The 18,579-nt window shown below is 41.0% G+C and overlaps 1 protein-coding gene across 1 annotated transcript in view; it reads right to left on the bottom strand.

Annotated features, from left to right (window-relative positions):
* The window catches only part of vwf (von Willebrand factor), a 122,608-nt gene that overhangs the window by 26,321 nt on the left and 77,708 nt on the right, over nt 1–18,579 (bottom strand). The window contains exons 37-43 of the mRNA XM_073066229.1: nt 14,736–15,083; nt 12,609–12,820; nt 10,828–10,930; nt 9,589–9,663; nt 7,259–7,363; nt 3,925–4,127; nt 106–255 (exon numbers count right to left, since the gene is read on the bottom strand). Coding sequence (XP_072922330.1) covers nt 106–255; nt 3,925–4,127; nt 7,259–7,363; nt 9,589–9,663; nt 10,828–10,930; nt 12,609–12,820; nt 14,736–15,083 — 1,196 coding nt within the window. The remainder of the gene's footprint in view (nt 1–105; nt 256–3,924; nt 4,128–7,258; nt 7,364–9,588; nt 9,664–10,827; nt 10,931–12,608; nt 12,821–14,735; nt 15,084–18,579) is intronic.

Here is an 18,579-nt window from a genome sequence, read left to right as displayed (position 1 = left end):
GAATATTCAGCTATAATTTGCTAACAGGCTACAGCATCCTAAACCATATATACCCTCCAAGTTCAAATTAAGTCAAATTAAGAAGTCAGATATGTTCTTACTTACAATTGGACAATTTGTGTTACAGGTTTTAGCAACACACTGCACCTCATGAAGCCCTGTGATGACGTCCTTTGTGTTGGTACAGGAACATTCCTTACAAGATTCCTCCCAAGTTCTCCCAACTAGGTAGGCAACATCATTATGAACACAAACCTGTTCAGGAAAAGTAACAAATGCCATGTATCTTAATAACCTTGGAACATAAGAAGCGAAGAAACAACAGAAGTATTCCGCCATCTGGCCCATTGTGCCTGTTTCATCATTCAGTAAGATCGTAGCTGATCTGGTTGTGGGCTCAGCTGCACCCACCTGCCTTTTCCCCATAACTTTTAATTCGTTTGCTACTCAAACCTCTACTTAACTGTATCATAAATATATTTAATATGGTAGCCTCTTCTGCTTTCTTGGGCATAGAATTCCACACATTTACTACTACCTGGGAAAAACAGCTTCTCTGCATTTCCATCCTAAATGTACTTCCCCAAGTCTTGAGGCTCTGTCCTCCAGTTCTAATCTCACTTACCAGAGAAAATAACTTCCCTACCTCTATCTTATCTATCCCTTTCACGATCTTATATATTTCTATAAGATCCCCTCTCATTCTGACTTTCAGCAAGTATAGTCCCATGTGACTCAAGTTTCCCCTCATGGGCTAATCCATCATCTCCGGAATAAACCTAGTGAACCTCTTCTGCATTGCCTCCAAAGTCAGCATATCTTTCCTCAATTAGGAAGAATGGAACTGCATGCAATACTTGAGGTATGGCCTCACCAGTCTCCTGTACAATTGTAACATAGACACCCTACTCATAAATTCACTCACTCTGGCAATGAAGGTCAGCATTGCACCTACTTTCCTGATAGCCCGTTGTAAACTGCAAATCAGCCTTTTTAAATTCATGCACAAGCAATCACAAGTCCCTCTGCGCAACATCATGCGGCAATCTTTCATGATTTAAATAATAATCTGATCTTCTATTTTTCCTTCCCAAAGTGGTGACCTCACATCTATCAATGCTGTTCTCTATCTGCCAGATCCTTGCCCAATCACTTAACCTGTCTATATCTCTCAGCAGACTTTCTGTATCCACTGTACAAGTTGCTTTCCTGACTTAATTTAGTGTCATTAGCAAACTTAAATACGCTACCCTCAGACTCTCTTCTAAATTGTTAATGTCCATCATGAACATTTACAGGCGCAGCTCCAACCACTGTGGTACTCTGCTACCGAATGACTGTCAACCAGAGAAACACCCATTTATCCAACTCTCTGCCATTTATTGGTTAACTGATCCTTTATCTGTGCTAATGCATTATCCCCAAGTCTGTGCATCCTTAGCTTATCATCAAGTTTTTCATGCAGTACCTTATCTGGGAATCCAAATATACCACATCCTCCTGTTCTCCCCATCCATCCTACTCATTATATCCTCAAAGAACTCTCATAAGTTTGTGAAACAGGACATGCCTTCCATAAATCCATGCAGTATCTGCCTAGTAGAATTATTTCTATTCAGATATCTAGCTATTTTTTCCTTAATGATATCTTTAAGTATTTTCCCCACTACAGATATTAAAACTTACTGGCCTAATGTTACCAACCTTTTGATTACGCCCTTTTTTAAACAGTGACGTGACATTCACTGTTTTCTAATCATCCAGGTACTGTCCAGAGTTCAGAGACTTTTGGTAAATTATTTCAAATGGAACTATAACTTCCTCCATTTATTTCATTTTCCTGGGATGTACCCCATCAGGACCAGGGACTCTTCTACTTTTAGGTCTAGTAGTTTGCTTATTACTAACTCTTCAGCGACAGCAATTGCATCAAGGTCAAGGTCAAGGTCTCTTGGCATGTTGGATATGTGCTCCTTCACCATGACGGCTGGCACAAAAAAGTAATTCAAGGTTGGCCATTTTCACATTACCCAATATTAATTGAGTCCTGACGAAGGGTCTTGGCCCGAAACGTCGACATCGCTTCTCCCTACAGATGCTGTCTAGCCTGCTGTGTTCCACCAGCATTTTGTGTGTGTTGTTGACCTAATATTAATTCCTCCTTCTCATCTTCCAAGGCACTTACATTCACTTGAGCCACCCTTTTCTGCTTTATATTATTATAAAAACTTTAACTCTTGTTTCTATATTTTGTGCTAGAGTAACATGTAATACATAGGCGCAGTAATATCTCAGCTCAAGATGGTTTAATCCAATATTTCACTATTAAGTTGGCAACGAAGGGTCACTATTGAAGAAGCGCATGAGTCGAGCTTAAGCCCACAGCCTTCTAACTCTCTGTTATCCTGACCCACAGTTGACACGTAGAGAATATCTCCGCAGTGACCTACATTTCAGATAATCCAATGCTACCAGTAATACACATCCACAGTAATACTCATTCAATATAATGTTACCATAACATGCAGTAAATTTTATCTCTTCACAATATATCTCATGGTGACTTGCACATTATTAACTGATGGTAATAATCTCAGAGTCCCCTCACAGTTGCATTGCCACTTCACAAAAATTGGACCCCTTGCGCCCACACACCTCTCAAAGTCACACAACCCTACAGTCATCCTGCCACACAGTCATAAAACCTTCACATTCACACTGTCCTACAGTCAGTCCACCCTACAGTCATAACCCCATAGTAACATACCCTCTCCGTTCACATCCCTCTAGGTCATAATACACCCACACCGTCACAACCCTCATGGTTACACCTGTCTAGAGACATCCCATTCCATTGAAACTATCAAGAGCCTCATCTCCAAAGTCACACCCACTCATGGGAACATCCCTTTATAGAGTAACTTCCAGACAGGTTATTTTTTTCTCTATTCACTTTGATGAGTAACTTGAGGGGATCAACAAGTGGGTAGGGGTAGGGGTCATGGGTTTGCAGGAGCTGTCAGGAGATACACAGGTGAATAACTTCAGTGTATTTAGTACATGATACACACTGCACTGCATAATAATAACCTGCCTTATTATAATAGGTTATTACCATATAAGAAGCTGTTTAGGAACAGCTTTTTCCTCTCCGTCATCAGATTTCTGAATGGATAATGAACCAGCCCACGATCACTATTTTCGCACTACTTATTTAATTTATTTTTTGATATATTTCTTACTGTAATTTATAGTATTTTTATATATTGCACTGCTGCAAAGCTACACATTTCATGGCATATGCAAGTGATAATAAACCTAATTCCGATTCTGATCCAGTGGGAGTAGCTCCCTGTCAGAATAAGCTACTCTCACAGTATTATCCCCACTGAATAAGCACTACTGGAGAATCAGAATCAGGTTTACTATCACTGGCATATGTCGTGCAATTTGTTGTTATGCTGCTGCAGTACATTGCAATGCATAACAATGAAGAAAAGCTGTAAATTACAGTAAGTGTATGTAAAAGAGTTAAATTAAATAAGTAGTGCAAAAAAAAGTAGTGAGGTAGTGTTCATATGTTCAATGCCCATTCAGAAATCTGTGGCGAGAGGGGAAGAAGCTGTTCCTGAATCCTTCAGTGTGTTCCTGGGGAGGCCAGTGCCCATGATGGAGCTGACAGAGTTTACAACTTTCTGCAGGTTACTTTGATCCTGTGCAGTGCCCCTCCCTCCCCCATACGAGACAGTAATGCAGCCAGTAGAATGCTCTACGTGGTACGTCAATAGAAATTTGTGGCAGGCTTTGGCGACATACCATTCAATCTCTTAAAGGTACATTTGCTTGAAAGTATCACCAGTAAGATACCCATTTGGCTCAACATGCAGAAGCTACATTCAGGAAGTAGCATACAGCTTCAGTTACCTCATTAGGTTCACAGTAGGACGTAGTACAGTTGCAATCGTTGATCACTGACTTGACCGAATATCCAACAGGGCAGCTCACAATTTGATTACTACAACTGCAAGCACATTCGTATCTGTCGCAACATTTTGTTTCTACTCTTCTCAATTCACGATGTGGTGGACATCTTATAGGTCGGCTCGTACACGCAGCCCTTTTGCAGACTGAGAAGAATAGAACATTTGGATTAGAAGTTATCAGCTACTTCCATTCAAACACTGTGATCCTCAAATGTTTGCAACTCAGTGCCACTCGTACAGTAAATGGAATTATTTAAGGCGGGGTTTACAGTACCTCAATTGGACCAATTTTGTCCAGGCCTGAAGTTAGGATATAGATTTTTTGTTTCCTACAGGAAAACAAAACTGACTTGCAGGCTAGCAATGCTGAACAGATGTAATTACCTCTCCCAATTTTCCAATCTATCATTGTTGTATGTGCCTTCTTCAGGCTTATTCACAAAGGGCAAAGCCATACTGAGCATTTCCACATTTAATTCCTGTCCGATTGCAAGTCAGTGAATCTCTGGACAAACCATATTGCTTTAGATCCAAAGGGGTGACATGAGGAAGGGCACATTGGCATCTTATCATCTGATTGGCACAGGGTAGCATAGCATATTACCACAGACTAGTGGTAACTGGCCTCTTGAAAACCATGTTTTTATGGGATTGGTTTATTTTGTATTGTTTGAGGAGTTCAATTTTCTTAGTACAAATTTAAGCGAAATTTTCAACATATTCAGACACAAAAAGAAAAATCCACCAAGATGACTGTCTTAAATTGACTTCTGATGCAGTGTAAAATATTGATCTTGACAAAAGAATGGAAGTTTTTAGTGGAATTGTCTCATAGAAGCTTACTATGATTGACCTTTTCCAAGCTGTCATTAGCGGACCAATGGTGATTTGTTGCTCTCTGAGCAGTAATCAGCTGTATATGGGAAAGTACAACAGTGAGATACAATCTTAATAATGTCCTGGAGCTGTGCAAATCAAGACAGAGGTCAGAAGGCTTTCTGAAACATCAGTATTTTGACAGCAGTGAAGGAAGTAAAAGGAATGGCACAGTCATATAGCTGGTAGAGTTACCAGCTCACATTCCAACAACCTGGGTTCAGTCCTGACCACTGGTTAGTTTGTGTGGAGCTTGCAGGTTCTCCCTTTAAGTGTGTGGCTTTTCTCCATGTGCTCCAGTTACCTGTGATCCTTGGTGTGTAGGTGAGTGGTAATTGTTGGCTGATGATGGGGTTGTTCCTGGTAATGAGGGGAGAATAAGTGGAACTAGCATAGGATTGATGCAATAGGATGCTTCAAAGTCAAAGTAAATTTATTATCAAAGTACATAAATGTCACTGTATACTGCCTTGAGATTCCTATTCTTGCAGGCATTTACATGATAATAAAGAAATGCAATAGAATTTATGAAAAGCATACATAAAGAGTGACAAGCAATGTGCAAAAGACAGATTGTGCAAATAAATAATATAAAATAACAAATAATATTATATACAGTATATCATTCTGATAGCATGAGTTGCAGAGTCCTTGAATGTGAGTTCTGTGAAATCAGTTCAGAGTTGAGGTGAGTGAAGTTATCCATGCTGTTTCAGGAGTCTGATGTACTTTGTTGTTCTTGGTGATCTCTTGTACTTTCATGGGTTGCCAGTCCTGAACACCACTGACTTAGCCCTCAGCAGCCTGTGAATCTCTTGTTTCATCCAAGATTTCTGGTTGGTAAAGACTGAATGACTTTGTGGGGACACACTCATCCACAAGTTTCTTTGAAAAGCATTGTAGCAGGTCAAAAGGCCTCTTTCTCTACGATCTTTTTGAAAACTCTAGCAAGTTTTCACCTAAAACTGTTGTGCTGGTCCATTTTATAGGAATCACAGAGTGAAAAAGGGTATGTTTGGTCATTGGATTATGGCTAGTGATCACCATTAGTTTGGTTAATGAAAGGAAAGAGGCCAGTCATTCTCCACTGGTCTCTCAGTCATCCAGCAACATAATACAGTCAGGCACACACGATGATTTCACAGGAAGCAGGCATATAGAATCTACATTCTGTGTATTGTTCCAACCAGGTTCCATCTAACCAGGGCTATGAGTTAAATGCAGGCAGATAAAGCTGGTTCACTGAGCAACACAGTCAGCATGGATGCACTGGGATGAAGGGCCTTTTTCAATGCCGTATGTCTCTATAACCAGCCAAGAGCCACAATTTTCTGATTTAGAACCTTTGGGCAAGTTCAAAAGATGGCAATCCACAAATAGGATCAAAATTGAGTGCTAAAAATACACTTCCAAACTGTTAGGCTTATTAGCACAGCAATCAATTAGTGCCTGCTTTACCCTTCGGCAAATAACTTTCTGTAATGTTCAGCCACCCAGGTGGAGCAGTAGTTCGCGATGAGAAAATATGAATGTGAAGTTCACAAATACTTGCAAGGCCAGCCGACTATCTATCCTGCCCTGTTAACAACAATACGTGCTGCCTTCGCTGATAACAGTGAGAAGTGTAAAAGGGTGTGAAATACTCCCACAATGTTTTCTTTGGTTAGGAGCATGTATTCAATAAATGGAAACTATAGTCATTTCTCTGAAATACAGCAGATACCTCTGAATTATCTACTTGTGTTCAAATACATGTCACATATAGAAAAGAAACCTATAGAATATTGGAAGGCCTACATAGAGTGGATATGGGGAGGATGTTTCCTATATTGGAGGAGTCTAGGACCAATGGGCATGGCCTCATGATATCTCTTTAGAACAAACATGAGGAGGGATTTCTTTAGTGAAAGTGTGGTGAACCTGTGGAATTCATTGCCAGACGGCTGTGGAGGCCAAGTCATTGGGTATATTTAAAGCACAGGTTAACAGGTTCTTAATTATAAAGGATGTCATAGGTTATGGGGAGAAGGCAGGAGAATGGGGTTTGAGAGGGCAAGTAAATCGACCATGATGGAATGGCGAAGCAGACTCAATGGGCTGAATGGCCTACTTCTGCTCCTATGACTTATGGCTTTTGGCTCTGTGGTTAAACGCAAATACGATACATCACACTGACTTGCAAACTGCTAATTTTCAGGCCACTGCATGTCAAAAATGAGCAGAAAAACAGAAGTAAACATTTCTTTCCTATGTCTCACTCTTCTGATGCAATCAACCAGAAAGCAACACCAAAGCTGTTTATGCTGTGACTCCATGTGATGCCAAGTGCATCAACCCTACTGTCACTAAGAATGAAAGAACAGTTTACTAGAGAGTTACTAACTTCCACAATAACTCACCACATTCGTAAATTGCCCTGCATTCGCCTGGATTTTTCAGCGAAAGTGAGCTTCCATCCTCACAGTCTGGGATAGGTTGTAAATCGCAGGATTGAAAATCACAAACTACAGAAATGAAGAGTATTGATTATTAGAGAAAGGTGACATTCCGCTAAACTTTAAGTAAGCATGCACAATGCTTGAAGCATTAAAGAAAAAGCACTATCATTCATCAGCAAAATATGTTGCTTTTAAATTTATTTTACATGACACTGACACGTACCAACATGTAACTAGAGATTTCCTTCTATGCTGGAGGAACTCAGCAGGTCAGACAGAGGAATAAAGAGTCAATGTTTTGGGCCAAGACCCTCATCAGAACATTCTATGTTCCTTTGGAAGGCAGCAAACTTCAAACTGAAATGACACAGAAGCTGTTTCACCCACGATTTTCCTCCAGTAGATTGTTAGTTGCTCCAGATTCCAGCATCTACAATCTCTTGTGTCTCCAAGTTCAAATACGATACTTTAGTATCCAAAAGCATAGCTTGAAATCCTTTTGCTCTGTACTTGCTTAAACCTGTAAATCTTAGTGTCTTCCATTTGAAGTAAGGTCATCAACCTGAAATACTATCACTGTTTCTCTCACTATGCTCTATCGCCAGAAAAAGTGGGATCTCCCGGCAGCCACTCATTTCAATCCTACGTCCCATTCCCATTCCGACATGTCAGTCCATAGCCTTGTCTGCTGCTGCAATGTGGCCACACTCAGGGTGGAAGATGGACACCTGATATTCTGCCTCCAACCTGATGGCATGGACATCAGTTACTTGAACTTCCGGTAATTGCCCCCCCCCCCCCCGCTTCACCTTTCCCATTCCTTTTTCTCTCTTACACCTTATTCCCTTACCTGTGCATCACCTTCTTCTGGTGCTTCTTCCACTTTCCTCTGTTTCATGGTCTTCGGTCCTGTCTTATCAGATTCCCTCTTCTCCAGCCCTTTATCATTTTCATCAATTAACTTCCCAACTCTTTACTTCACCGTCTCCCCCCTCCTAATTTCACCTATCACCTGCCATCTTGTACTTCTTCCTCCCCTCGCTCCACCCTCTACCTCTGACTTCCTCCCGCCCCTTCCAGTCCTGATGAAGGGTCTCAGCCTGAAATGTCAACTATTTAATTAATCTCTTCCACGGATGCAGCCTGGTCTGCTGAGTTCTTCCAGCATTTTGTGTGTGTTGCTTTGGATTTTAAGTAGCTGCAGATTTTCTTGTGCTTGTGCAACAGTTGCCTAAGCCAATAACCATTTCCTGTCAGTTTCTGTTTTATTTCAGGTTATCTTACTCTGCTTTTGTGCTTAAAAAAATCACTTCATTCCTATTATTGAATGAACTACTTTGTAAGGATGTGTCTGCCTAAATTCCCGTAAACCATAACACAATGAGGGTGATTTCTTTTGAATTCTGAGGGTAAAATGGAAATGGAACAACTCACACGTATTATCATGGCAATAAGGGGCTGGTGAGAGGGTACTGTTACATCCTGTTATAGTCTGTTGCTTGAATAGAACTGCTGTTTCAATTCATAGCTTTTATAAATGAATAAACTATAACGGTGTCACATCTAAGATTTAATTACAAATCTTCACGTAAACATCCTTTACACAACAACATTTTTGCATTGATATAGAGCGTTTATCATTCCAAGCTGTAGCAAGATGTTTTGGAAGAACTTTAAACAAAATTGATATATTAGGACTAGTAACGTTCATCAAAGCTGTAGGTTTTAAGGAGCAACTTGATGGAAGCGATAATAATTTAGAATTAATGGTGTTCAGGACTATATAATGGGAGTGTAAAACTTAGAAATATGCATGTGGGTAGAACTGGAAGTGGTCGTAATGTCAGATGGCTACATAGTGTACAGATAAAGAACGTAGACATAGGCAATAAATGTAACAATTTTCATTTGAAGTGAGGAATTTCAAAGTACAAACACACCACACAAAGTATTTTTAACAAAATATACACACCAGGTTGCGAGAGTAAATTGTACTTCCCTTCATACTCTTAAGCATTCATTGTTCAACATCACAACATCATGCCAGCAGTACAACTTGTTAAATAATCCAGAAAATAGCATCCATTTAAGTGAAGTATTTTTGTATTTAACTCAATGAGGGGAAAAATCCTTTCACTTAGTGGTAAACGAAGTAAAAACATATATAAAAGAAATTTTTGCACCAATTTCTTACACAAATAGAACCCAAAGTGCTCTATTTTTTGCAGAAATCATAAAGCATGAATGCATTCTGAATATTACAGTCAAGTGCCAGGAATATTTATACGTACTGCATTCATACTGTGGACAACATTCATCCGTGACCCGTCTTAACACTGGACTCTCACAGGGGCCACACGTGGGTACTAGAGAGGGAAAGAGAAAAAAATATATTAGACCAAGCCTTTTTGTTTTGGAAATTATGCATGAATTTTGAAAAAGTAACACACGCATTATGCTGGAGGAACTCAGAAGGTCAGGCAGCATCAATAGAAATGAATAAGCAGCTGACATTTTGGACTGAGAATCTTCTTCAGGACTGGTAAGAAAGGGGGAAGACTCCAGAATAAAAAAATGGGGAGGGGAACCCTAACACTGTTAATGCACCAGGATAGTGGGATGTGATTGGATGTTCAGGAAATGGAGGATTTGCAGGTGAAGGCAGCATCAGTTGTGGAGGAAGGGAACCCCTGTTCTTTGAAGGAGAACATCTTTGATGTCCTGGAACGGAAAGCCATCTCCTGGGGACAGATGCAGGAGAGGTGAATTTTTTTGAAGAATCAGTTACATGCATTATACCGTCATAATTTATAGTTCTGTTAACTCATACAAGGATGAGTTTGGAATATTAGAGTACTGATATGTAAGCATTCGTGCTGACAAGGTGAGGCTGCTGATGGTGTGGAGTTTCAGTGTTCAAACTTTAAAAGAGGATTTCAGGTGTTAAAATATACAGCAATGTGAGGATTAGATGTTCAGATTACTCACTGATCCAACAGTCATTTTAACAAACTTGTTAAAATATACCTCCATGTTAATGGTATTAATGACTTTCCAAGTAAGTTAGAAAATAATTGGAAATCACTGTTCCAATAATAGTCATTTTATTGAGAAACTGAAACCCTGAAAAAGCTGCATATTTTAAGTAGAGCTATGTTCCGTCGCAGGGACGGGGTGGAGATACATCTCTACCAAAGGAAGTGTAAGGTGCTCTTTCCCTCCACACATGGTCATATGAGCAGCTGGTACATATCACAACTGACCACTGATGTCAGGCAGAGTATAGATAATGGCCGGGGTCACCCGTATTGTAAAGACACTGCCCAGAAGAAGGCAAAGGCAAGCCACTTCTGAAGAAAAACTTGCCAAGAGCAATCATGGTCATGGAAAGACCATGATTACCCACGTCATACAACACGGCACATAACGAATGAACGAATGCTTCCCTAGCAAAGAAGATAATGCAAAACAACTAGTTCATTCACTCAAATGCCCAGAGGTTTCTAATGCAGCTGACAGTTGTTTTTCACCTGTGATAGTTGGGCAGGGTCTGCTCGTGCAGTTGATCTGTCTGTTGTCTAAGCACATGCACAGCTGGCACGGATCATGTTGTGGTATCCATGTATCCAAATACTACAAAATAAAGCACGTTAGAGATATGTTAAAGGCTTTCCACTGGTCCGTGTAATGACATTTTTGCTCAAGTTATTGTCTTTCCTGTCATAAAAATGTCAAAACAAGGTATTCTTCACAACACACACAAAATGCTGAAGGAACTCAACAGGCCAGGAAACATCCACAGAGGGAAGAGAGCAGTCTACATTTCGGGCTGAGGGACTGCAAAGGAAGAGGGCAGAAGCCAGAATAAAAAGGTGGTGGGGGAAGAGAGACAAGCCGGCAGATGATAGCTGAGATCAGATGGGTGTGTGGTGCAATGGTTTGAGAAGCTGGGCAGTGACAGGTGTAAGAGGCAAAGGTCTGAAGAAGGAGGAAACTGATAGGAGAGAGCACTGGAATAAAGAGAAGGAGGTGGGGCAACCAGAGGGAGGTGAAGGGCATCTCATGTATGCATGATAGTGGAAGAGAAGAGGTGAGAGGGGCACAGAATGAGGGAAAATAAAGAAGATGGACAGAAGAGGAGGAACCAGAATTTAGAGAAATTGATGTTCATGCCATGAGGTTGGAGATTACTAAGGCAGAATATGAGGTTTTGATCCTGCCTCTATTCTGTCAATCTGTTATATATTTGATTAAGGTCACTCCTCATTCTTCTAAACTCAAAGGAATACAGACCCAAACTATCCTGTCTTGACTCATCATCCGAAGACTTATCCTGATGAATCTCCTTTCGACTGCCCCTAATGTTATCATATCCTTTTGTAGGTAAAGGGATCAAAACTGTACAGGGGTCCAGAACATAAACATGAGAAATTCTGTAGACACTGGACACCCAAAGCAAAACACACAAAATGCTGGAGAAACACAACATGTCAGGCAGCATCTATTGAAATGAATAAACAATTGATGCTTTGGGCCATAACCAACTCCCCCAATATATCTCTAATAAAATTTCCATCGTGTTAAACTTCAACCCTTTTTCAATAATTGCCAACATGCCATTTGCCTTCTTAACCACTTGACAGATCTGCCCGTTAGTTTTGTGTGATTCATTCTCCAGAATGCCTAGATACCTTTGAACTTTATCTATTTGCATTCTGTTTCCATTTAGATAATAATCTGCCTTTTGTCTCCTTTTACAAAAGTGCATGATCTCACACTGCCCCACACTACACTGCACTTGCCAAGTTTACAGCTGGTCACTCAAACCGTGGACTTCAGCACAGTCTGAGCCTCTGCGCCTGTGCAGTGTTGTGCAGGAGTACACAATAGCATGCTAAAGGTAGATGTCAGAAGGATATCAGGGAGGTCTATGGCAGGACGCAGGTTTCCACTGGCTTGCGGCCTAATGGCCCATTGTGGATTATTGTGTTTCATGAAGTCACCACTCAGGTAGGACTTCAAGATGTGCGTGCAGGAAAATACTCATGCAACCATGGGAATGCTATCAGAGGCAAAACCCAAGGCATGAGCTAGGTTGAAGGTGAATCTGTTCATGAATCTCCTCTGATTTGCACAAATCCATCAAGTTAACAATGGGTAACTTCAGGTTAAAATTGCCACATTATGAATAGTGTTGAGAAGTGCCATATTCAATACCTCTGATCTGAGGTTTCCAAAGACTGCATTAGTTTTATTTGCTTCCACAAAAACACGAACATCTTAATTTTACTTCCTGTGGTCACACTTGTACCTGATGATGAACTTGCTGCTCATCCGAGCACTGAGTACAGACGTTGTCAGTGACACATTTCCCTTCCAATAGCAGTTTGCCTCTTGGACAGAAGCAGCCTTCATTTGGAGAGCCCAGGCAACGTGTAGTGTTGGGGTTTGCAATCTTTTTGCAGTGCTGGATGCAGTCTACCCCGCAAGGTTCATACACAAAGGAGTCGGGGCAATGGATGGCTAAAAAGAAGAAGGGAAAAGAAAGACGGTGATGGATAAAATCAAAACGTACTATAAGTTGCATCAATTGGATATCAATTTAGTTGCCAAATCAGTTCTAATTTGGTGGCTAATGTAGATGTGTATATATGGTAAAATCATGTCAGTGACACACTAGAGTATGTGCATCTAATGTATCTAGAGAGCAGGATTTTCACAGGGTGGTGTGGTGGCACAGTCATTAGAAACACTGCTAATTCTGTTTCTGCTCCACTGTTCTATAGAGCTGGATTCAATCCTGACCTTGGGTGCAGCCTACTTTGCATGTTCTGGGGAGGGAGGGAGAGGGAGGGAGGGAGAGGGAAAGGGAGAGGGAAAGGGAGAGAGGGAGAGGGAGAGAGAGAGAGAGAGAGAGAGAGAGAGAGAGAGAGAGAGAGAGAGAGAATGGGACATGGAATTTCACTGCTGGGAGTTGGCAGGGATCTGATAGTTTGAATGGCCTCCCTTTTATATTGTGATAAATATGCCGAGCAAAACAAGATGCCGATTTAACACCAGCAATGATAAAGGAGCTCAAACTTGCAACTCTGCGTAGCTGAACACAGACATTAGTCAGTAGCTCAAGGTCTTCACAGAATGTTGCCCTAAAAATGCAGACCATGTATTGTTCAGTCCAATGTTGATGCCTAATCTCAGTGAATTACAATATAAAGAGCAGGACAACATTGTGTGTACATGACTACACCAAGGGAGGAATTACTGATGTACCACTTTGTCACTTCTTGGGTTAACCAATGGTATTGAACATTTTGGTCTGGGTAAAAGAGAGCTGCTATTCTCTCTGTATATGCCACTCATAATTTTATAAAATTTTAGTAGGTCTCCCCTCAGCTCATGCACTTCATCTTAAAAAGCGAGAATTAAAGGGCGAGTGGGAAAGATTCAAAGTGTATATCTAAATAAATAAAAGTGAAGATGCATCCATGCGAGAAAAAGGAGAAGATAGAAACTTTCAGTTCCTCAGACTCACTTCTCCAAGCAATGAGACAATGACTAACCTTTATTTATCATCATCTCTATATTCTCTGACACTCTTAAAAAACAAAGATTGGTAAATCCCCTTATTGAATGCTCCAATTATTTTATCATCCACCATCTTTTGCAGAAAGGATTCCAAATTTAATTTTCTCTTTACTTGCTAATATACTTTCTGATTTCACTCCCAGGTGGTCACTGTAGTAAATGTTTGCACTGGATTCTCCCACCTTTGGAATTTGTTTGTCTTTAATCAAGTTTACAGATAATGTTGACTCCATGTACTTTTTTTTATATGGAAACCCCTTGCTTCGTATCATTGCTGCCTACTAGTATATTCTTCCTAGTGTGTAGGTAGTGGTAGAATGTGGATCTACCACTGGTAGGGGTAGTGGCTGATGAGGATCTGGAAATATAAAACATGAGATTATTTTGGGGTAAAATTGGGTCGTTGATAGCTGATGTTAACTTTAAAGTTTAAAAACTAACTTTATTTATAACATGTACATTGAGACGCAGAGTGAATTATGCCATTTTGTGTCAAGTTAAATCAGCGAAGATTTGCTGGGCAGCTTTCAAGTGTTACCACATTCTGCCGCCAATATGGCATGGTCACAACTCACTGACCCTAACCATATGTCTTTGGAATGTGGGTGGAAACCAGAGCACTCAGAGGAAACCCGTGCAGCCGTGGGAAATAACTCATTACAGCCAGAGGCAGGAATCGAACCCCCATCAGTTGGCAACTGTAATGAATTGCACTACCGCTACACAGTCATTCCAGCCACACGGTGGGCCGAGAGGCCTGTTTCTATGCTGTATCTCTCTATGGCGCTGTGCCGTCAGATCTCCTGTGAGGGCGCTGAGAAAGAGGGACTAAATGCACAAAGTGATTACTCACGGCAAAACCTCTCTGACCTCCATCTGACGCAGATGCCCTGAAGTCTGCACCTGAAGCTATATGCAGAAATGGAGCTGCACACTTCACCGCCATCACAAGCCTTTTCCTGGCAGAGTCTGAGGTATGGCTGTGGGTCAACAGCGTTGTGGCATTGCTCAAATACCGAGGAGAGGAGAACGTTACACTGATTTCCTGGCGACACACATTCATGGACCATCGGCACTTCTTCAGTACAATTCTGCAATGATGGTTCCTCCAGAATCCACTCATTTACAAACGAGAGTTCACTTTCAGCAATAGATCCATCTCGAAGTTCAAAGTCATTTAACCGATTGTTGTCACATGTTCCTGAAAATAAAGAAAAAAACAGGTAATGGGGTGGGTGGTTGATGTTAACATGTTCTCTGGCACCTGAATGTACTATATACCAAGGTACAGAATAAGATGTGTATAAGTTAGGGATCACCCCCAAAATAAAATGAGTAACTCAAGAAAATCACCATGAAATATATGGATGATTTTATTATTTTGTTGTTCACTAAATACTTTTACTACTCTTCTTCAGATGGCTTCTTCAGTTTGTCATTTACTCTCTGTTGTCATCCACCCAAGCACAGAACTGTCTTTGTCTTTTCTCTCTGTTGTCCTTCACTCAAGTACTGAACTATTCTTGCTATTTTCTGCCCACTAGGGTGTCACAGTGGCGTAGTGGTTAGCACAACGCTTTACAGTTCCAGTGACCCGGGTTCAAATCCTGCTGCTGCCTGTAAGGAGTGTGTGACAGTGTGTGTTTCCTCCGGATGCTCCGGTTTCCTACTACATTTCAAAGACATGCGGTTGCTAGGTTAATTGCTCATGATTAGGCTACGAGTAAATCAGGGTTGCTGGGTGGCATGGCTCAAAGTGCCAGAAGAACCTATTACATGCTGTAGCTCAATAGATAAAGTAATTAATTAACCATTCTTATCACCTGGTGTAGGTCTAATTTGTCTTGCTTTCTCTCTCAAGACATGCTGCTTGCCCTTCTGTTTTTATTTCATATACGGAAGGTTAAGTTAACCTAAGCTTCACTTGTCACAGGTACATTGAGATCTGCAGGGAAATGCATCGCTTGCATCAAATCAGATCAACAGGGATTGTGCTGGGCAGCTCACAGGCGCCAACAAAGAATGCCCACAAATCACTCACCCTAACCAAATGCTCTTGGAACGTCAAAGGAAATCGGGGCACTCAGAGGAAACCCACACAGTTACGGGGAGAACGTACAAACTCCTTACAGACAGTGGTAAGAATTGAACCCCAACCTTACAGCTAGTGCTGTAAAATGTTGTGCTAACTATTGTACTACCATGCTTTGCAGTATCATGGAGTGGCCAACAGACTGCTCAAAGAGCATTAGAAAACATCTTAAAAAGGGAAGAGATGAAGAAGCAGAGACCTTTAGGGGCACAGTTCCAACAGAAGAGTTGCTACAAGCCACAGAGAAATGAAAATCACAGGTGGAATTTTCCAATCTACGTGCTATCCCAGTTAAGGAAATAAAATAAAGCACTTAATTAAATTCAATACATTTGTCACAACTCAAAAATAGCACTTAGGAACAGTTTAGTCTCCATTAGGTAGACTCTTGCTGTCTTTGCAGCTGCCGAGCTTTTGTTCCATGACTTGTTCCGTTGGAAACAGCATTCAATTCACACGAGGTTTCTTCCCCTTAGGACTACTGGCTCATCTCTTACTCAATTCCATAAATGGGTAACAGAATGGCAACAGTGGAGATCTGGGATATACGGACACGTGATTATAGAGAGGTACAAACATGAGATCAATGAGAAACTCTGTCAACACAGGCGTGGAGTCAGAATCAGGTTTAATGTCACTGGCATATGTCGTGAAACTTGTTAAATTTGCGGCAGCAGTACAATACAATACATGATAACAGAGAGAAAAAAAAATGTGAATTACAGTAGTTAAATAAGTAGTGCAAAAAAACAGGAAATAAAAATTATGGGTTCAATGACCATTCAGAAATCAGACGGCCAAGGGGAAGAAGCTGTTCCTGAATCACTGAGTGTGTGTGCCTTCAGACCTCTGTACCTCCTTCCTAATGGCTGCAATGAGAAGAGGGCTTGTCCTGGGTGGTGGGGATCTTTAATGATTGATTTCTATTAATTAACTACTATTAAAATATGTAAAGCATATATAAAAATACAGGTTATCAAACCCCTCAAGATCCTTATCACTACTGATGTTTTTTCCAGTAAGAAAAAAAGCAGGCCTAAAAGAAAATTCCTTCCATTTCCCATTTTACGTTACAAACTATCCACATTCATTTCTTTCAGTGACTCTTGCATGGTACATGCATCATACAGAACGTTCAGTCTAGCTGCAATCATTCAACCCACTTTTGCTAGAAACCCAAGACTACTTTTTGCATCAAGAGCCACTTTTCACAACATGCACAGACCAGAAAATGAAGAATAAACTATTCATTATGTGTTGTCATGATCTTCAAGCAGAAACTTTTACTATAATACAGATAGATTCAGGCTCATACCAGGACCAAACAAGCTAAACATTGTTGTATTATCCTGATTGCAAGATAATATAGCAGCAAATGTTGAGAGACACCTGCTTACAACGAAGTCCCACGCATAATATAAATAAGTCCTATGTATTTTCATATCAAAAATAAGTTAATCAAATTTTTAATGATATTTGATACAATGAGTTCACCTATGCAATGGAATGAAATTGATTACACGTTAAACCCAGACCTTCTCTCCTTGGAGGACTCTTAACCATTCCTAATTGATCTCATAAGTGCTTACAACAGATATGTCTAACACACCTGAATAGCTTGACATCACACGCCAACCAGAAAACCCATGCACTGAGCAGACATTTTAAAACTTTGGAGCTCTCTGCAATGGTTTTTGTTTAAAATTCTGATCATTGGTTAACAATAACTGCAACAATCCACCTGCTTCAAAAAGGTGATGATCATACCAGTTCTCAAGAAAAACAGGGTGAGCTGCCTCAATGGCACTCACATCAAGTCCTTTGAGAGGTTGGTCATGGCTAGAATCAACTCCTGCCTGAGCAAGGACCTAGACCTGCTGCAATTTGCCTATCGCCGCAATAGGTCTACAGAGATGCAATCTCACTGGTCTCCACTCAGCCTTGGATCACCTGGACAATAGCAATACCTATGTCAGGCTGCTGTTTATTGATTACAGATTAGCATTCAACATCAGCATATCCTCAGTTCTAATCAACAAGCTCCAAAACCTGAGCCTCTGGACCTCCCTATGCTCCTGAATCCTTGACTTCCTGACCATGAGACCACAGTTAGAGCAGATCAGAAATGACGTCTTCTCCTCATGGACATTCAACACGGGTGCACCTCAAGAATGCATGCTTAGCCCACTGCTCTATTCTCTGTACACCTGTGATTGTGTGCTTAGTCACAGGTCAAACAGCAGCTATTGTTATGGTCTGGTCCGGAGCCCGCATTCCTGGTCTTGATCCGGTCTGCAGGTTCCGGACTCTGGGTCTTGTAGCCGTCCCTCCTTTCATCCTTAAGCCCAAATAGGATCATCTTGGATTAAGGAGGTACCCCTGATGGCTATCAGCTGGCAGGTGTATATAAGGGGCTCTGGGATTGAGTCTAGTTGGGGGTGGTGGTGTTGCTGTCTGTTTTTGCCTGGCTATCCTATTTTGACTGGGTTGTCCTGTTTGCCAAGTTTTGTTCTGATTGTCCTGGCTTAGAGTACCCACTGTTAATCAACTAGTTCTGTAAGTCTGTTCTTGTAGTCACTCTGGACTGAGCTCCCTTCTGATCCCT

This window comes from Hemitrygon akajei, chromosome 14, assembly GCF_048418815.1.
Source record: "Hemitrygon akajei chromosome 14, sHemAka1.3, whole genome shotgun sequence".
Lineage (NCBI taxonomy): Eukaryota > Metazoa > Chordata > Chondrichthyes > Myliobatiformes > Dasyatidae > Hemitrygon > Hemitrygon akajei.
Note: the sequence above shows the minus strand (reverse complement) of the source record. Positions and strands in the feature narration are given on the sequence as shown.